A 17,663-nucleotide genomic window follows, 5' to 3' on the forward strand; every position below is an offset into this window, starting at 1 on the left:
TGGCCATGTGATCGTCATCTTCTTCACACGGCGACCGTCGATGAGGAATGAACAGGTTCACAAGTAAAAGATTAAAAGACAATGCAACACAAGAAAAACGCAGACTCTGATGCTTCACATATGTCGATTGGACTCTGGCTCTGCGTGTCTACATGCTAAGGTTCACATCTACGTCCTGTCGAGGCTGAGTTCGTCTATTGCCGTCAGTTCATTTCCCATCTCCCAAAGCTTTTAGGACCTGGCCGAAGCCATAATCTGTCTTCAACTGTAGTTTAAGTTTAACTGAACTTTCAACTCCAACTGTTGTACAGTCCCAAATCACAACTGTCGTAAAAACTCACTGACTATTGTTAAGTCCAGCTTTGTCATCCCTATTGTTCCCTTGACTCATAGTAACCCTCCTCCCAAAATACCTACAGGCACATTGTTCGATCCTTAGTTCGTTGTTCGCTATCAATCAGTCACTCATCACAGCCAAATTTAGCTCTACTCTTACCTTTCTTTGTGTTTGTTTAAGAACAAATTTCTGTCTATTGATAAATATATTTCCTATTTTATTTTCCTACTTCCTTCCTTAACGGCTGCAAATCGACCATAGTATCACACAGACTCCACTCTGGTCTGCCGACCCATTAGCGGACTCTCTTACTATTATGCCATATGAGCCAGTTTCTCATAAAAGATTTCCTTAATGAAATCAACTCCACAAAATTAAAAATTTTATATGTTCACAACTTCAGGAGTGTAATCCCTCTCTTCACACTCATTTAATCATAGCAATATTGTTTATATTGCATTTAAATATTTCATCTTCGCACTCATTTAATCATAGCAATATTGTTTATATTGCATTTAAATATTTCATGTAACAATCTTTTAATTAATAAGTATGTTGTGTTTTTTTTATTTTTTTTTATTGTAAAAAAAAAAGAATCGTTTTTGGAATCAGAAATATGGCTCAAAAGTTCTGATTTTTCAGATTCCTGATTCTGATTAATCATTCAAACACTAGTAATTAAAGTCGTCAATCAGAGTCAAAGGCGACCCAAACGCTCTGTTTTCATTAATTACTACACCAAGATATAGGGGAAGGTGTCGCTCCTTTTCTAGGTTATAAGGGAGAGGAATTGTGCATGCGAACTTTACCATATAATGCTTAGTGTTTAGCAAGAAGGCATCAATTACTATTTTTTTTTAAGTCTTTGGTATCATTTGACTGTAGATTGAACCCCAATTTCCCAGCCCATTAACAAATACTGTAACAACAATGTCAAATAGTTTGGTTCATGTTTCCATATTATTCTTAGAACTTTGCACCATCCATTGTTGTGTCTTTAATTGTTTTTACTTTTTTCTTTAGAAGTTGTTTCTGTACATCATCCTCTTACTCTCCATCATTTCTGCTGTAATTTTTTGCCGCATTATTTTTTGCTTCCTGACTGTTTCAAACCAAACTTGTTTCCCTTTCAGCCCCTAAGAATGCTATGGCAGCCCAAGTCATGTCTGAATCTCACTTGACCACCGGTCAAGTGAGTCCAAGTGTGGTAACGCCATCTTTAATCACAGCAATTTGCCATTTGCTTCATAATCTTGTTGTACTTTCACCTGACGAAACTTTGGACATTTTGAAAAAGCATTCAGTTCTGTATTCCTTTATTTGGTAAGTCAAAAAGCAGATGGCCATTTATTTCCAACTAGTTTGACCTATCTCGCTTTGCCCAGGATGCAGTGAAGTTACTTTAGTTTTTAATTTTATTTGTTTGCACATTTTTTAAAACTTATACAGAAAAAGAAATAAAATTTTAGTTGTAAAGGAGACAACACTTTTAATATTCTTCAATTAAAAATGAATTATTTCCCTTTGTTGATTTTGATTTTTTTGATAATAATTCAAAACTGTTTCAGTCTAACTGGTTATTTTGGATGGGACTATATATTACATAAACTGTAGCGAAGAGTATGTTGTTATAATGAAAACAACATTGTGCAACAATAACAAAATTGGTTAGTCAGAATCAAATTTGAATATACTATTTCAGTCCAATTTTTAAAATGTTGAAACATCGAAAAAAAACAGAAAAAAAACTAACGTAAGGCAAACGAACGATGTTAAATGTAAAAATCGAAAAAACAAAAAAGAAAAATGGCTTAAATAAGCCTGTTTCGATATTAAATTTAAAAAAATCGGTGGATACCCAGGTGTTTTTCTGTGTGTGGTCGGGGGTGCATAAGCGAAGTAAAAAAAAACAAACAGAAAAACGAACGTTACGTGAAAAATAGCTTAAATAACACTGATTACATATTAAAATTTAAAAAATTGGAAAAAAAAAACAAGACATCTCACACCACGATTCGAACCCAAAATGTTTAGATAATGAACCAACGCGCTAAACAACTGAGCTAACACGATGTACATGAAATTTAGTCAGTTTTTCAACTATTTAAAGTAAATCAGGTCATGACGTCATCTGACACATGCGTAAAACCGGTCGTCGTCACGAGAGGACCGTTTTTGTTGACCCCCCACCCCTGTCGAAAATTGTCGATTTCGGGGTGAAAAAATTAACGTTTTTGGCCAATTTTTCGATATTTTTTGGGCGAAGGATGGAGCTTCAATATGATACTGAGTTTGTGAATTTTCATTGTGTCTGTCGAAAGTTTTTAGCGGACACACAAACATACATACATACACTTTTGCTTTTATATATATGGATGATTTTATTCAAATTTTTACTGATTGATAATCTTATTTTTTCTAATAGATAATTTTATTTAAATTTATACTGATAGATATTTAAAAATTTTATTTTGTCTAATAGATAATTTTATTATTTCTCAGAGATAATTATATTTAATTTTTTAGTCTATTGGACGTTGATTTACTAAATGAGATTTGTGAACCAGCCGAATCATCCGAGCTGAGCCAGACGTCTTCTCTAGAATTAACGGCACAGGAATTAGTAGCCATGCACAGCAGTCTCATCCAATTGGTACGAATATGTTGTTCAGTCAGTCCAGCATTCAGACAGGATGTTTTGAGCAGTCAACAAACACTTGGCACAATCGTCCAGCTTTTACAGGCATCGACCCAAGGTAAGATTAGTAATTTAATATGGTTTATAATAAGTACAATAAGTATGCGTGTCTATTTAAACTTTTTTTTTTCAATTTTCTTATTTTGTTCTAAATGGGGATGGAGTATCCTACCAGATGCTAGACATTCACCTGCTGTTTCATACATTCTAGCCAAGAGATCTTTTTAGGATTCTCACTGTCCCTTTAATTGCAATTGTTGGAATCTATCTTGCACTTGGTTCAGCAGGTATATTTGCCAGGTAGTTTTTGAAATTCTTTTTCATGAGTCCAGTTGCTCCTATAATTATTGTCCTTAAAACATCTGTGTATGGTTTTGATGTTTATTTGTAAGAATAGCACAAATAATTTAAGTTAGATAACTCTTATTTTAACTTGAAGATAAAAATAGGAGTTATCTTCCTTGCATGAATATTGTATTTTTATCTCTATTAAAAAAAAATGTACAAGGGGTGTAAGGCCTCTGACCGATTTCTCGTAGCAGCAAAGCAACAAAACTTGGTTCAGTCTTTCTTTACATAGGAACCACCATGAGTTACGCATTTCTCCAATCATTTAATGCAGCTCTGGAGACTGTTTTTTTTTTTTTTTTTTTTTTTTTAGAACAGTCCAGATTGGTTTTCCAACTATGAAATGACTTCAGAAATCAAGCTGCAGCATCTGGGAAACGTTTTCCTTTCGAAAATAACTTCATGGCTAGGAAGAGATGAAAATTGGATGGTGCAATGTCAAGAAAGTAAGGTGGATGGAGGCTTTCATATCTACACGCGTTCATGCTTCTAATCTGGCGCTATGCACGTTGCAGACCAGAGCGTTGTCAGGAAAAAGATACCTTAGCTGATCTTGATTTTGAAGGATTCTCTTAATTTCTTCCCCACTCTTTATCTGTGCCTAAATCCAAACGTAGATTCCATGAGCAAAGCTTCTTTCTTAGAACTGCACACCAGTGGAACTCTCTGCCGCTTGCCTGTTTCCCACCTGACTACAACTTGGACGTCTTCAAGTTCAACATAAACAAACTCTTGACAAACCGCCCCCTTAAGTAAGACACTCTATCAAAACACCAAATACTAATGATTACAATACTATCTCATTGATTACTGTACACGCAATAACCCTTATCCCTGAGTGGCCTTCGGGCCTTGATAAGTGGTGACCCCTATATAAAAAAATTAAAAAAAGTATGATAGGTTCCTGTAATTGTATTGGAACAATACGTCATGAAGGAGCCACACAGCAAACCAACAGCTTTACAGTGACCTACCACGAGTATCACTGAAAGTGCAGCAGAGAAGGATGAGAGTAGCTGGTCATGGCATGAGACACAGTAAAGAGGAAACCAGCAAGCTGGTTCTCTGGATACCAACAGATGGACACCCAAACATGGTAGAAGAAGAATGACCTACATTGACGACCTTTCTACAGGACACAGGATTGGAAAGTGTTCGGGACCTGCAAACTGCCATACGAGATTGAGAGAACTGGAGAAGTCGTGTAGATTCGGTGTTGAAGCATCCTGAAAGATGAAGGAGATAAGATGAGGTTCCTGTAATTGTGATATCCTTTGCCAGAGAACTTGAAGTGGGTCAGGAGCATTACTTATTGAATGTTCTTCGTATGTGATCACTTTTTTCTGTGTATGTGTGTTTCTCGCCTATGTGTGACTTACACATTATTATTCTTTACAATTTCCTATTCATTTAATATTTTTTATTTGCAATTCAATTGACAAATAAATCCTGGGTAGTTGTTAAGAACTGTTGAATATCCAGGTCGATTGTACCAGAAATACCACTTGGCAGGAATAAAAAGTGCTGTATGCATCTGGTTGGTAAAAATTAAAACATGGTTGATTGTTGAAAATAAAAATAATTGTTGATTAGTTCAAAGCCACTTGCAAATATGACAAATGTAAACATTAGGTTTACTGAGTCGCACCTCATTGATTATGTTCTGTGATTAAAATCAATGGCATGCTTCATAGACTTTAAAAAACAAAAATTGTACATAATACTTTTTTTTCTTTCTTTCTCTTTCCTTCCTCTACCCACCACAATGTCTGCAGTTTCCGAACACAGAAAAATGGTTTATGAATCTTTACTGCAACAGATTTTTCATTTCTTCACGATTCTACTCCAACAAGAAAGTGTGAAAACTTTAGAAAGCCTCATTCCTTTATTCGAAGAACATTGGACGAAGATTTTTGGTAAGTTGTCTTTAATGATCCATTTACATGGCTTGTTGCACGTTTCTATTTTTTTGGTTTTTTGCCAATAAGTTTGATTTGGTTTAGAAAACCGTATAGTTTATCATAACACCATTTGTGTGCCCCCCCCCAACAACCACTGACCCCAATGCTGCCGTATGCCGTGGTTTTCTTGTCTTCTATTTTGCTCATGTCGTTGTTGTCTCTCGCATCGGCGATTGCCATGGACACTCAAAGTGGCCTACAAGTATAACAAAATAAATTCTGTAGTTGTGGAAACAACTATGCCTACATCTAAGTTTTACAAGTCTCTTCATTCACCATGGGGTTAACAAAACTCTGCCGTGTCGAACACATACTTTTTCTCCTCCCGCATCAATATATCTGTTCAAGACGAGTCACTGATATGCGGGTTTTTCAAATCTGTCTCGCGGTACATGCTTCGCTTTGCTGTCGTCGCTCACGTGTCCAAAACTCTCCCTCCACCTGGTCTTTTCCTTCTCTTCCTTCACTATGACGTCAACTTGTGCCACGGCTTGGTCATTTGCATGCATAAGCTGCCGCTGCTGCTGCATACGTCTCTGTGGCTTCGTTACATGTGTATACTTACCTCGCATTGTTGATGAAGGAAATATTAATCTATAGATTCTTGGTTATTCTTGATAATTATCTTTTTAAAGTGTAAGATAAGGGAAGGGTGATAACTCAGATTTGGAGAAAGTATATTTGGATGATGAAGCTGTTGAGGTTGTCCGACAGAATAGTCTATCAGTCACCTGTACACAATGCGAAGATGATGTGAAGAAGTTAATGTCAAGCTGTCACCTTATATAATTAAACCCTATCCAAGTTCCACCACTACTGAGCATCATGGTGCTGTCTCACCATCTACCTGACATGCATTAAACCCTTATCTTAGAACGGCCTCTGGGCCTTGATAAGGTGTGACCTTTAAGTTAAAAAAAAAAAAAAAAAAAAAAAGAAAATGAAGAAGAGGGGAGAGACAAAAAACAAAGGACATGGCGAAGATGATGATGATGATGATGAAGAAAGAAGAAAAAAAGAAAAGGAAAGAACAACAAACAAAAGAAAGAAGAAATAGAGAAAGGAGGAGGAAGAGGAGCAGAAGAAAACTAAGAAACGTGCATTCAATCCTTATACAAGAGCGACCTAGCTACAACAACTGTAAACAATTTTTCTCACTCTCGATCCGTGTCTAAAACTAAAAACAAAAAAATTCCATGAGGTTCTTTCATAAAAGTGTCCGTCTGTGAAAAACAATAGTGTGGGACTGTTTCCCAGATTGATATAACATGTTCATTTTCAAGTCTAATGTAAATAAGTTCTCATCAAACTGTCCTCTTATATGATTAAACGCTACCCAAGTTCCACCATTACTGATCATCACAGTGTTGTCTCATCATCAACCCAACACTCATTAGCTCTTATCCCAGAGTGGCATGCGGGCCTTGATAAGCAATGATCCCCAAATCAAAAAAAAAAAAGCAACTGGCAGTGAGTATTGAGGACATGCATTGCATGGAGAGAAATGATATGAAAATGATATGATGGGTGTGCTAATCAGATTTCACAGCATAATCACAGTTGACACACCGGTTCCCATCAGATCACCAAAGTTAAGCAATGTTGAGCCTGGCCAGTATTAGATGAGTGACTATTTGGGACTTCCAGGCGCTGTATGTGCTCTCCGCTTATCCTAGCATTGTTTCTAGTCGTCCTGGATTTCTCCTTGTCATTGGATTCAAACAGTGCCGATTCAATTACACGTGCAGCTGCCCTTGCAGGGGGTATCCTTTGTCTTTCGAGACTGAACTGAGACATTGAAAGACAGGTTTAGTTCTGATAGCCGCAGAGGAAGATTAAATCAGGTCAGTAAAAAGAGATGTGCAGAAAAGTAGACTTTGATGGTATGGTCACGTTGAAAGAATGGATGGGTTCTTAAGTTAATAGATGTAGAACAGTTAAGGTAGCACGTCCAGTTCATAGGGAAGGACAACAAAACATGGGAGAAAGAGGGATAAAGAAAGACATGGCCAGAGATAGGTTAGTTTGCGAATCAATTTCTAAAAGCTGTCCAACACATGTCAGCATGTAAAAGCAGACATTAAAACTAATGATGATGATGATGATGATTGGTAAAATTTTATTTTCCTTTTTTTTTTTTATTTTACAGAATGTATTGTAATCGTTATCAGAAGGAGAGAAAACTCCAATGAAGAATTAATCGAAAGCTGTCTCGTTTTCTTGGCACATATTTTTGCTGAGGTGGGCAAAATGGAGACAAAAGCAACCGATGAAAGTCTCTCAGCAGCAAATCGGCTGCTCTCTTTGCTGGAATCGGAAAGTCCGCCTTTTCTAACCAACAACAGTAAGTTTTATCACTTTTCATATTTTTATATATATATATATATATATATATATATATATATATATATAAAGTAATTATTTGGTATTTTTATGCCTCGTTTACTGTGCACTCATGGGGGTGGATCATGCGTGCCTCACTTGTTTTTTCTAAAATTACTAGGTTTGGCATTAAATAACCTGAAATGGGTTGATATGTCGTTAAAAAAAAGTCTTTGGAACGCTGATGTTTTTAAAGCTAAAACTCTTGAAAAGAGTTTTCATTCTGGATACGGAAGTCTTTTTTCGAGATAAGTGACTTCTATATGAATCTTTTTATCTTTAGATTCAAATATTAATTAACTACATTTTATTGCAGTATTTAATTTATATATTTATTTTCTGATTGTTTTATTTAATGCTAGCGTTTTCACGTCCATAAATGTTGTTTATTACATCTCCCAAGCTGATTGCAAAAATAGATTAGGTAATTGTATTCATTTTTAGTTCGTGAGAGGGGAATCTATCACCATACTTTTCCTTAAACATGCCAGTTGGACTTTTGTTAAGTACAATACTTAATAATTTTTTTTTTTTAATGGAGAGTAGAAAACATATTGTGGATGCGTTATCGGCAGCTCTCATTACTCTTGCTTCTCTTTATTTGTCCCTCAGTCCTCATTTTTTAATGAGTGATTTTTCTGACAAAGGGAGAAGAAAAAGCTGTATTCTAGGTTGGCAGTATTTTGCGCAAACAGTTGGCAGAGGGGGCGGAAATTTTCTGTTTCTATGTCTATCCTTGTAGCCATGTCACTAGTAAGGGTGCTGGAGGTAAATGTTTTATCTGGGCTGACATTACCCGCCTGATATCCGAACCTTGGATTAACCACCAAGGAGGCTGTCCTATCAGCAGGTGCAAAGTACTGGGGCTGCTGTATTGCCATTTGGTGAATGGATTCTAGACCATGCAGTAGCTTCTGGTGGGGCTTCTCAATGCCATATTAGTGGGTAATTGTCACGGCTTTACCTTATGTTCTACAAAAAAAAAAATCTTTTCTTTTTCTCTCTTAGTTTCCCCTCTCTGTCCTGCTCTAAGCAAATCTGACGACCTAATCCACAAATTCTAAAATTCCATTATGACAAGTTTCAAGAAAAAATACACGATTAAACCCCGGATCTCCAACTTTCAACGTAGACCCCCACTACCATGTCTCCTTCTCCAACATCAGAGGTCTACATTCTAACCTTCCAGAGGTTGAAACCCAATTACAGGAGACTAAACCTGACCTTTTATTTTTAAGCGAAACTGGCATTGGACAAACTATTTCCCTAGATGAGTTCGTAATTAAAGGATACTCTAACTTAACTTCCAAATCTGACCCCCAAGATTGCCATGGGCATGGAATATGTGCCTTATTAAAGATGGCTTTCCATGTGGTAGGGACATTTCCAGAGAAGATCCTAACTTACGCTATATGTGCTTCTGGGTTGCACTAGCTCACAGTACTGCATTTATATTTACTCTCTATCGCCCTCACAACAGTGGAGTTACTATCTTTAAAAGCATATCTGAGAAAATTGACCAAGTCCTGTCTGCTTATCCTTCAGCTAACATTCACATATGTGGAGACTTCAATGTTCACAACGTGGAATGGTTAACCCACTCAAACAAGACCGATGATGAGGGGAGGTTCTGTCATGATTTCTCCATTGCTTATGACCTCACTCAGATTGTTCACGAACCCACCCGTGTGCCCGACAATGACGGCCAGTATGCGAGCCTACTAGACCTTTTTCTCACAACTTGCCCTGAACTATGTTTAGTTTCTGTTCTGTCTCCTCTTGGATCTTCCGACCACTCTTTTGTATCAATTAAGATAAAAATGAAATATAATAAGTCCCCAGACGTACCTCTCCATCGTACATTATATCGATACACTATAGCTGACTGCTTCTGTACATTTATATCGGATCTACCTCTGTGTTCCATGTTTAAAAAGGATGTGTCCTCTATAGTATCAGACCTGACGGAATGGTTAATTGTAGGTATAGACCGTTTCATACCCTCAAAAAAGTTCCAGCAAAAACCTAACAGCCAGCCATGGTTCTCTCCAGAATGTGCTGCTGCCGTTGCGCACAGAAATCACTTTTTCCACTGCTTCCAATGTGATAAATGTATGGAAACTAAAGTCGCTTTCAGGACTGCCAGCAACCATTGTAAGAAAGTAATAAAGAACGCAAAAGAGTTGTATGCTCAGTCCGTCAAGTCCAAAGTAGCTGAGCAGCAGCTTGGTTCCCACCAGTTTTGGTAAATAGCAAACAGAATCCTGAACAGAAGCGTGTGCTCTATCCCAACTATCATCAATGGACCTGAGGTAATCTCATCAGCATCAAAGCTAAACTCTTTGCCAAGAACTTTGCAGCTAATTCTACCCTTTGCAACCAAGGCTGCCAACCCCCAATATTTCCTCCTGTATCAGAAAACACGGTATGTGATATACATATATCTGTACGTGATTTTGAAAACCTTGATTCCAATAAAGCAACCAGCTCTGACGGTATTCCAATTATAGTACTCAAAAAACTTCAACCAGAACTAGCACCCATACTTACAAAACTGTTTAAACGTTATCTTCAGGAGAATTGCTTCCTATCACCCTGGAAAATCTCATCAGTATGCCCTGTATTTAAGAATTCAGGTGATCGCTCATCTCCCTCTCAGTACAGGCCACTAAGTCTCCTGTGCGTCATGAGTAACTTGCTGGAGATGTGTTTAATAGAGAAGTAATCAACCATCTTAGCAAAAATAACCTTAGTGACACACAATATGGTTTCCGTTCTGCTAGATCTACAGCAGATGTGCTTACAGTTATATCTTATATCTCATAGGATTAGCAAATCTCTTGATGGAGGCAACCTTTCTAGGGCAATTGCTCTTGACATATCTAAGACCTTTGATAGGGTATGGCATAAAGGTTTACTTCACAAGATCTCTAGCTATGGTATAGCTGGAAATGTCTTCTCAATTATTAAATCATTTCTCTCTGAAAGGTTCATAAGAGTAGTAGTTGATGGCCAAAAATCAGAAGCTTACAGTATTAATGCTGGAGTCCCTCAGGCGTCCATCCTGGGCCCAACTCTTTTCCTGATCTACATTAATGATCTTCCAAATCACGTCCTTACATCATTTGTAGACGTTTATGGTAGCACATATAAGTCAGTAAACGACCAAATTCTCTCCGATTTTCTCTCCACTGATCTTGAGCATGTGGTACAATGGGGAAAGGAGTGGCTGGTTACTTTTAATGCATCTAAAACCAAGCTTCTCTCTTTACATCATCAACGTTCTGATCCCCATCTGGCATCAGTTGAAATGAATGGCTCTCGTCTTCAGGAGGCCTCAAGTTTTGACAAGCTTCTGGGCTTGATCTTTACTCCTGATCTTAAATGGAACACATACATTAAATCCGTTGCCAAGGCCGCTGGAAAAATGGTGGGATCCTTCTATCAATCCAGTAGATATCTCACTGCTGATGCAATTCTCTATCTATATAAGAGCCAGGTACGTCCAAGGATGGAATACTGTTGCCACATCTGGGCAGGAGCTGCTAGAAAGGACTTGAACTGCCTTGATAGAGTTCAAAATAGACTTCATAGTCTCGTAGAAGATATCCTTTTCTCTTCCCTGCAACCTCTATCTCACAGAAGAGATGTTGTGAGTTTGTCTCTGCTGTATCGTTATTTTCACAGAAAGTGTTTGACTGAGCTTCAGTCCATGGCCCCCCCCCCCTCGCCAAACTTTCAGAAGAAATACTCAAAATAATTCCCCCCACTCGTTATCTGTGCCTAAACCTAAACGTAGATTCTATGAACAAAGCTTCTTTCTTAGAACTGCACGCCTGTGGAATTGTCTTCCGTTTTCCTGCTTTCCAGCTGACTACAATATGGTCGTCTTCAAGTTAACGTAAACAAGTTCTTGATTAGCCGTCCGACTTGTTAACAAATTTACCGAATTTCCATTACTAACGATTACTATAGTGTCCAATTTCTACTGTACACTCTTTAACCCTTATCCTCGAGTGGCCTCTTAGCCTTGATAAGTGGTGATGTCTATGTAAAAAAAATAAATAAAAAAATAAAACCACCAAACCAAAGTCTCTCTCTGTCCAGCTATAGGGAAATATTTGTTTTCGTTTTGTATATAATGACGGACAATTTTTAACGTTTGCTTCTATCAATTTTATAGGTGATGACCACAAAAAGAAATCCGATCCAGCAAACGACGACACTTGCGCATCAGTGTGGTGTGAACTATTATTGAAAACGTACGAGTCTGCCACTTCTAAGAAATCAGACGAGAATTCTGTCAGCCATAAGCAATTGACTACAAATGCACTTAAATGTCTTCTGGGTGTGAGTCACTCGGCCAAAGAAACAACTCTTAAAGGTGAACTTACACTCTCTCGTTTGATATTTAGATTAAATTACATTAATTCCCATGAAATTTTGCCTCGGCTGATTTGAATAATCAAACATGATTAATTTTTTCTGTTTTTCCAGCTGGCATTGTTGAAAGTATTCTCCAACAGATGAAAGATGTTCATGCCAAAATTAATTTGGATTTCCTGCAATTGGGAAAACAGGCGTCGTTCAGGAAGCAGGTGATTTTTATTGCAGAGTTAAGCATTCTTGAATGTTTGGTTGAGTGAACGATAATGGAAACAGGATCTATGATTATAAAATTTATTCGTTTTCCAAAATTTATTCGTTTTCTAAAATTTATTCGTTTTCTAAAATTTATTCCTTTCCTAAAATTTATTCCTTTCCTAAAATTTATTCCTTTCCTAAAATTTATTCGTTTTCTAAAATTTATTCCTTTCCTAAAATTTATTCGTTTCCTACTTAGGGCAGCTGAAGTACACTTTAACCTTGGTATTCAATCACCTAGAGATGGTGCGTTGATGAAAGTACTGGTCCCCATGACCTCACTGGGTTGGCATTAAAAAGGGCATCTGGTCTATAACAAATCTTGTCTCAACGAAAGAAATAATTTGTCACATTTAAGGTCATGTAGTTTAATGGCCTGATCAGAGATAGGTTAGTTTTGAAGTAAATTTCTAAAAGCCTTAAAATAACACAAATCAAACCTAATTTTCAACGTTAGGTGAAGCGTTCTTTAACCTTGGTGGACAATCACCTAAGAATATCTGGTCCCCATCACCTCCCTCACTAGCTTGGGGTGAAATAAAGCATCCGGCATAAAAATCTTGCTTGACTTAGGAAATTATTTCCCAAGAAAATCTCTTGCATTTCAGGTTAAATACCTGGCCAGAGATAGGTTAGTTTGTGGTGACCGCCAAATTTATGGAGTGTTTCTGATTCTCATAACAGAGTCTGTCTTTAAAAATCTACCAAAAATCAGGTAATTATCTAATCAATATAAAATTTTCACTTTATATGCGTGCAACTTTTTTTTTTCATATTCATTGTATAAATATATTTTTGGGGACGTCATACCTCCCTTCCTCATTTGTCAGTTGTTCGACTCCTTAAAGTCGAAGCAATCCACTAAGCGCACACTCATTTTGTGGTAGGAGGGTGAACGAGTGTAGAAAAAAAAAAAAAAAAAAAAATTTCACAGGGTGCCTTCGATATCGAAGATTGAAATCCAAAATTTGAATGTGTTTAATTTTTTTATCTTTTGCATTTTGAAGTGTGAGATTCATTGAATATGTTATCAATAATTATCTTTCAGATGAGGCTAAAAAAATATTTTTTTTTTATTTTACAAAAATGCTAAAATAGGCATACTTTGAAATCTTTAAAAATAAATGAAAATTTTATTTTAGAATGTGTAAACTTTCCATGTACCAGTACATAAAGAATGCTTTTAAGAATCGACACAAAAAATAAAAAAAACAAAACAGGGTATTAAAATTATAAGTATTAATTGTATCTGCGCATTACGTTTTTTTCAAGATACGGTAGCCCGTTACGGTTTATAAAAGAAGTTGTTATCTCTCTTTTTGAAAATTAACTATAACTATGAAGATTAACTATAACTATGAAGACATGGTTTTCTGTAGATGATGGTTGTGACATCCCAACCAGTTGCATCCCCTCAAAGGGTTACCGAAAACGGCCCTTTTGAGGACCACCAAATTCTAATTAAATCTGTCAACTTGATTTATGCAATAAAGAATTGGCGGGAAAATACAGTTTGATCTAGTTTATGGAAAAAAGAGTGTGCCCCATTGGTTATTATTATTAATTAGAAAATAAGGAAAAATGATTTTAATCATGAAATTAAAAACTGACTAAAAGTGATCTTAAAACTGAGAAATATAATTTTGCTAAACATTTATGTTTGATGTTAAAACAAAAGAAACAGTTTTTCTTTGCTTTTAACAAGTAAAATTTTAAGCTTGATTGATCAATTATTATGAAGGAAAACATAAAGCTAAAAATAACGTATCTTACCATAAATGGCGTTTGTAATTATAATTTAATTCAATTATTTAAAAAAAAATGTATTTGCTTGTCTAGTTACATTAAAATTCATGAACATGTTTAAATAAATATTTAGATGCGACTGGGTTCCCATACCTAAAATCCAAGATGGTAGCAGTAAGCACATGGTTCCTAAAATGTACAAGATTGTGCTAAATAATTGAATTATTTGAATTTATCAAAATACAAGCGAGGGGTACCCGGCGTTAAAAAAAAAAAAAAAAGTAAGTATGAGGATCGAACCCGAACCGTTGAGGTAAAGTTGTAAATTAAAGTGTGAAAAAAAAAAATGTGCAACGTTAACCATTGCCCCACCGCGAGATGCTAACGGAAACACGTTTGAATTTATTTAATTATTGGATTTCGCAGGTGCCCATTTTAATGAGTTAATGAGATCAAGTTTGACTGCGGGATAGTATTCATTTACTGCTGAACGCTTCCCCCCCCCATGATGTTATTGGAAAAAGACTAACCCACATGCGGTGAGCGACAAATGTTGAATATTTATCTTCCCGAAATTGAGCAAATTAAATAGACAGCAAACTTCGTTGTTAACTGTGAGATATTACGATTTATATGTGATATAAAAAGTTTTAAAAAGTTGTGAACCGACCGATCGTTTCTCTGAAAGAAGCCTTTTGTAGACATACAGAAAAAGCATACATACATTTTCGCTTTTATATATATAGATAATATTTTAGCATATTCTTATAGCCAATCATTTAGACATAAAAAAGTTAGTTTGATTCGAAAACCTTTTAAAATATATTTGTTTTGTTTACATTCGGCAAAAACTGGATCAAACACATTTTTTTAAACTTCTATTAAAAATGATAGAAAAGCATTATATTATTTTGCTTTTAACATAAACTTCAGGGTTTTATCTTTCTGGTAAGACCAAAAGTTGTTAAAAAATAACAGATTTTAATAAAGCTTTAGAAAAAGCAGTTTTTGATCGATTGGCGGTCACTATTAGTTTGGAAGTCAATTTCTAAAAGTCGTCCAACAAATGCCAGCATGTAACACTGACATTAAACTGATGATGATGATTGTACAACATTGCAAACATCCTTCTATTTAAACATTTAACAAATTTCCATATGAATTATTATTTTTTATACTAAAAAATTATCAGGACAGTTTTGCAGTTTTTATGAAGATTCAAATCAAGATATTATGCTATTAAACCTTATGTCTAGAATCCTTATAAGGAGGGTAGAAAGTGGATCTTGGGTTTACTTTCGGCATCTGCGTAACTCACATCCCTTATTTTGTACTTTAGATCTTGCATTCTATGAGCGATGTTTCTGACAAAGAGGGAAGTATTGCTGTTTTCTAGGTCAGAATCTATTCCACCTAACACTGATCATTGGCAACTTTGAAGTAGTATTTTTAAGCTCCTTAAATCAAGTAGTTTCATGCCTTGCCTGGAGTGATTTGCATAAAAAAAAACTTTGATCAAAATCGATTACATGATTTGAGAAAATATCTAAAATTTAACATTTAAAAAAAAAAAATGAAATTTGAAGAATTTTGATTAATTGCTGGATCAAATTTGATGCAAATTTGAAATATTTTAATTAAGTATTATACCCTCAAAAAACTCTTTAAAATTCTCCAAAGAAACTGCAAATTAGTGTATATTCATTAATTGATGTCTGATATTAAAAAGATTTCTCAATAATCAGAGTTATCATAATTTTCACTCTGAGCTACCATGGCTTTTTTTGCCCTCGTTGTATAAAACTAAATGTAAATCACATTTGGACGCCTTACACCAAGCAGCTATGTTCGAAAATTTATAATGATTGGTTAATTAGTTTAGAAGAGAATCCTGAATATACAAATACATAACCATGCCTAATAAGCGAGTGGAAAATCTTATGATGGACCAGTACATACAGATATTTAGATGACTTGTGTAGATTATGTTTGAGTGAAAACCTAGAAATTTAAAATTTTAAAGATAAAAACTTTATTAAATTATAGAAGTGAAATTTCAACTAACTGTAGATATAGAATAAACTTGACTTTAAAATAACTTTTGTTATACCAGCCTTTCTATGCATAAGGGAAATTACACCGGTTCACACTATATATATAGTGCCAGTAATATCTACACCAGTGAGAAGGAGCGACAGTACTCCACTGCCTAGCTGAACGCTAGTCAGTTATACCCGTATTCCTACCTTTGTACCTGTGATGTTGATACAGTTCGTTTGTTAAACCAACCTCGACTTGATTTTCTTTTATTATTGTGTTACAACACAACAACTTTATACATAAATAAAAAATAAATGAAATAAAATAAATAAATAAATGTATATAGTATCAATGACCAACAATAGTTAAAATAAGGCCACCTTTTGATACACTGAAACTCAGGTATGTCCAACCAACCTCAAACAAAAATAAAAATGTCAAACAAAGTTAAACATATACATGATCTCAACATTTATTTAGAGATCACGTATACGAACAATTATATGTAATAAGACAATACTGTGCGCTTACTTTTGACTCGCCCTGTATATGTTTATGCATCGGGTTAGTAATGGGACGATTCCAATATTTTTACCAATTCCGATACAATTACCGATTCCGATTCTTTATAAATATCTAATTATTTAACTATAAGATTGTTATTTTCCCCAATTTTTGTAAAAACACATGTTAAATATGCAGATATTTTCCTAAATGTCAAAATACACTTGTGAGGGTGATTTATCGATTTTAGCTTTACTGGTATTTTAAAATCAATAAATATTTATTATTTTATCATTATTACCAGCAATGGAAGATTTTACTTTAAAAAAATCAAATAAAAAAAGACAATTAAAAGAATCGTTTTGACATCGGAAAGTAGGCATCAATTTTTCTGATACCGATTCCGATACCCCCAAATCTTCCGATTTTCCCGATTCTGATTAATCATCCCAACACTAGTGTGTGTGTGTATATATATATATATATATATATATATATATATATATATATAGTAAGTTATGAATACATTCATGACAATTGAGCTAGATAGAATTTTCTGTGTTTAATTCTTGTGAGAATTTGTGATTTTTTTTTTTTTTTAAATATAGGGAGAATTCTGAACAAGAACCAATTTCTGCTGTTATTCAGGAATTAAATTTCATTTTCTATATACTAGTATTTTCTTGTTCCTCAGTCTGATTGTGAACTGACCTGATTTTTTTTTTCTCTCTGCCAGAGTGAGCCCCTCATAACTGAATTGACAAGTAACTGCGATTTATTGAGAAACTTTGCCTACCGAAACGAAAACGTCAAGGTAAATATTTTTTTTTGTTTTTTGTTTTTTGTTTTTTTGCGAGTGCATGTACAATTCTATAATAGAATGATGAATGAGGTGAACGCTCGCTGATTTGAACATTTTTTTTTTTTTTTAATGTTTTCTGCCTCCGAAAGGGCTTTCTGATACGTCGGACCAGCAACTGAGAATAAAATCTGGGTCTGATTC

At 35.2% G+C, this 17,663-nt stretch overlaps 1 protein-coding gene across 1 annotated transcript in view; it reads left to right on the forward strand.

The window, feature by feature from the left end:
- Nucleotides 1–17,663, forward strand: part of LOC145259795 (rotatin-like) — a 149,247-nt gene that overhangs the window by 114,515 nt on the left and 17,069 nt on the right. The window contains exons 36-42 of the mRNA XM_080117560.1: nt 1,471–1,660; nt 2,864–3,093; nt 5,159–5,299; nt 7,494–7,688; nt 11,910–12,110; nt 12,224–12,324; nt 17,397–17,474. Of these exons, the coding sequence (XP_079973686.1) occupies nt 1,471–1,660; nt 2,864–3,093; nt 5,159–5,299; nt 7,494–7,688; nt 11,910–12,110; nt 12,224–12,324; nt 17,397–17,474 (1,136 nt within the window). The remainder of the gene's footprint in view (nt 1–1,470; nt 1,661–2,863; nt 3,094–5,158; nt 5,300–7,493; nt 7,689–11,909; nt 12,111–12,223; nt 12,325–17,396; nt 17,475–17,663) is intronic.

Source organism: Euprymna scolopes, chromosome 35 (genome assembly GCF_053919585.1).
Source record: "Euprymna scolopes isolate OS-2025 chromosome 35, ASM5391958v1, whole genome shotgun sequence".
Classification (NCBI taxonomy): Eukaryota; Metazoa; Mollusca; class Cephalopoda; order Sepiida; family Sepiolidae; genus Euprymna; species Euprymna scolopes.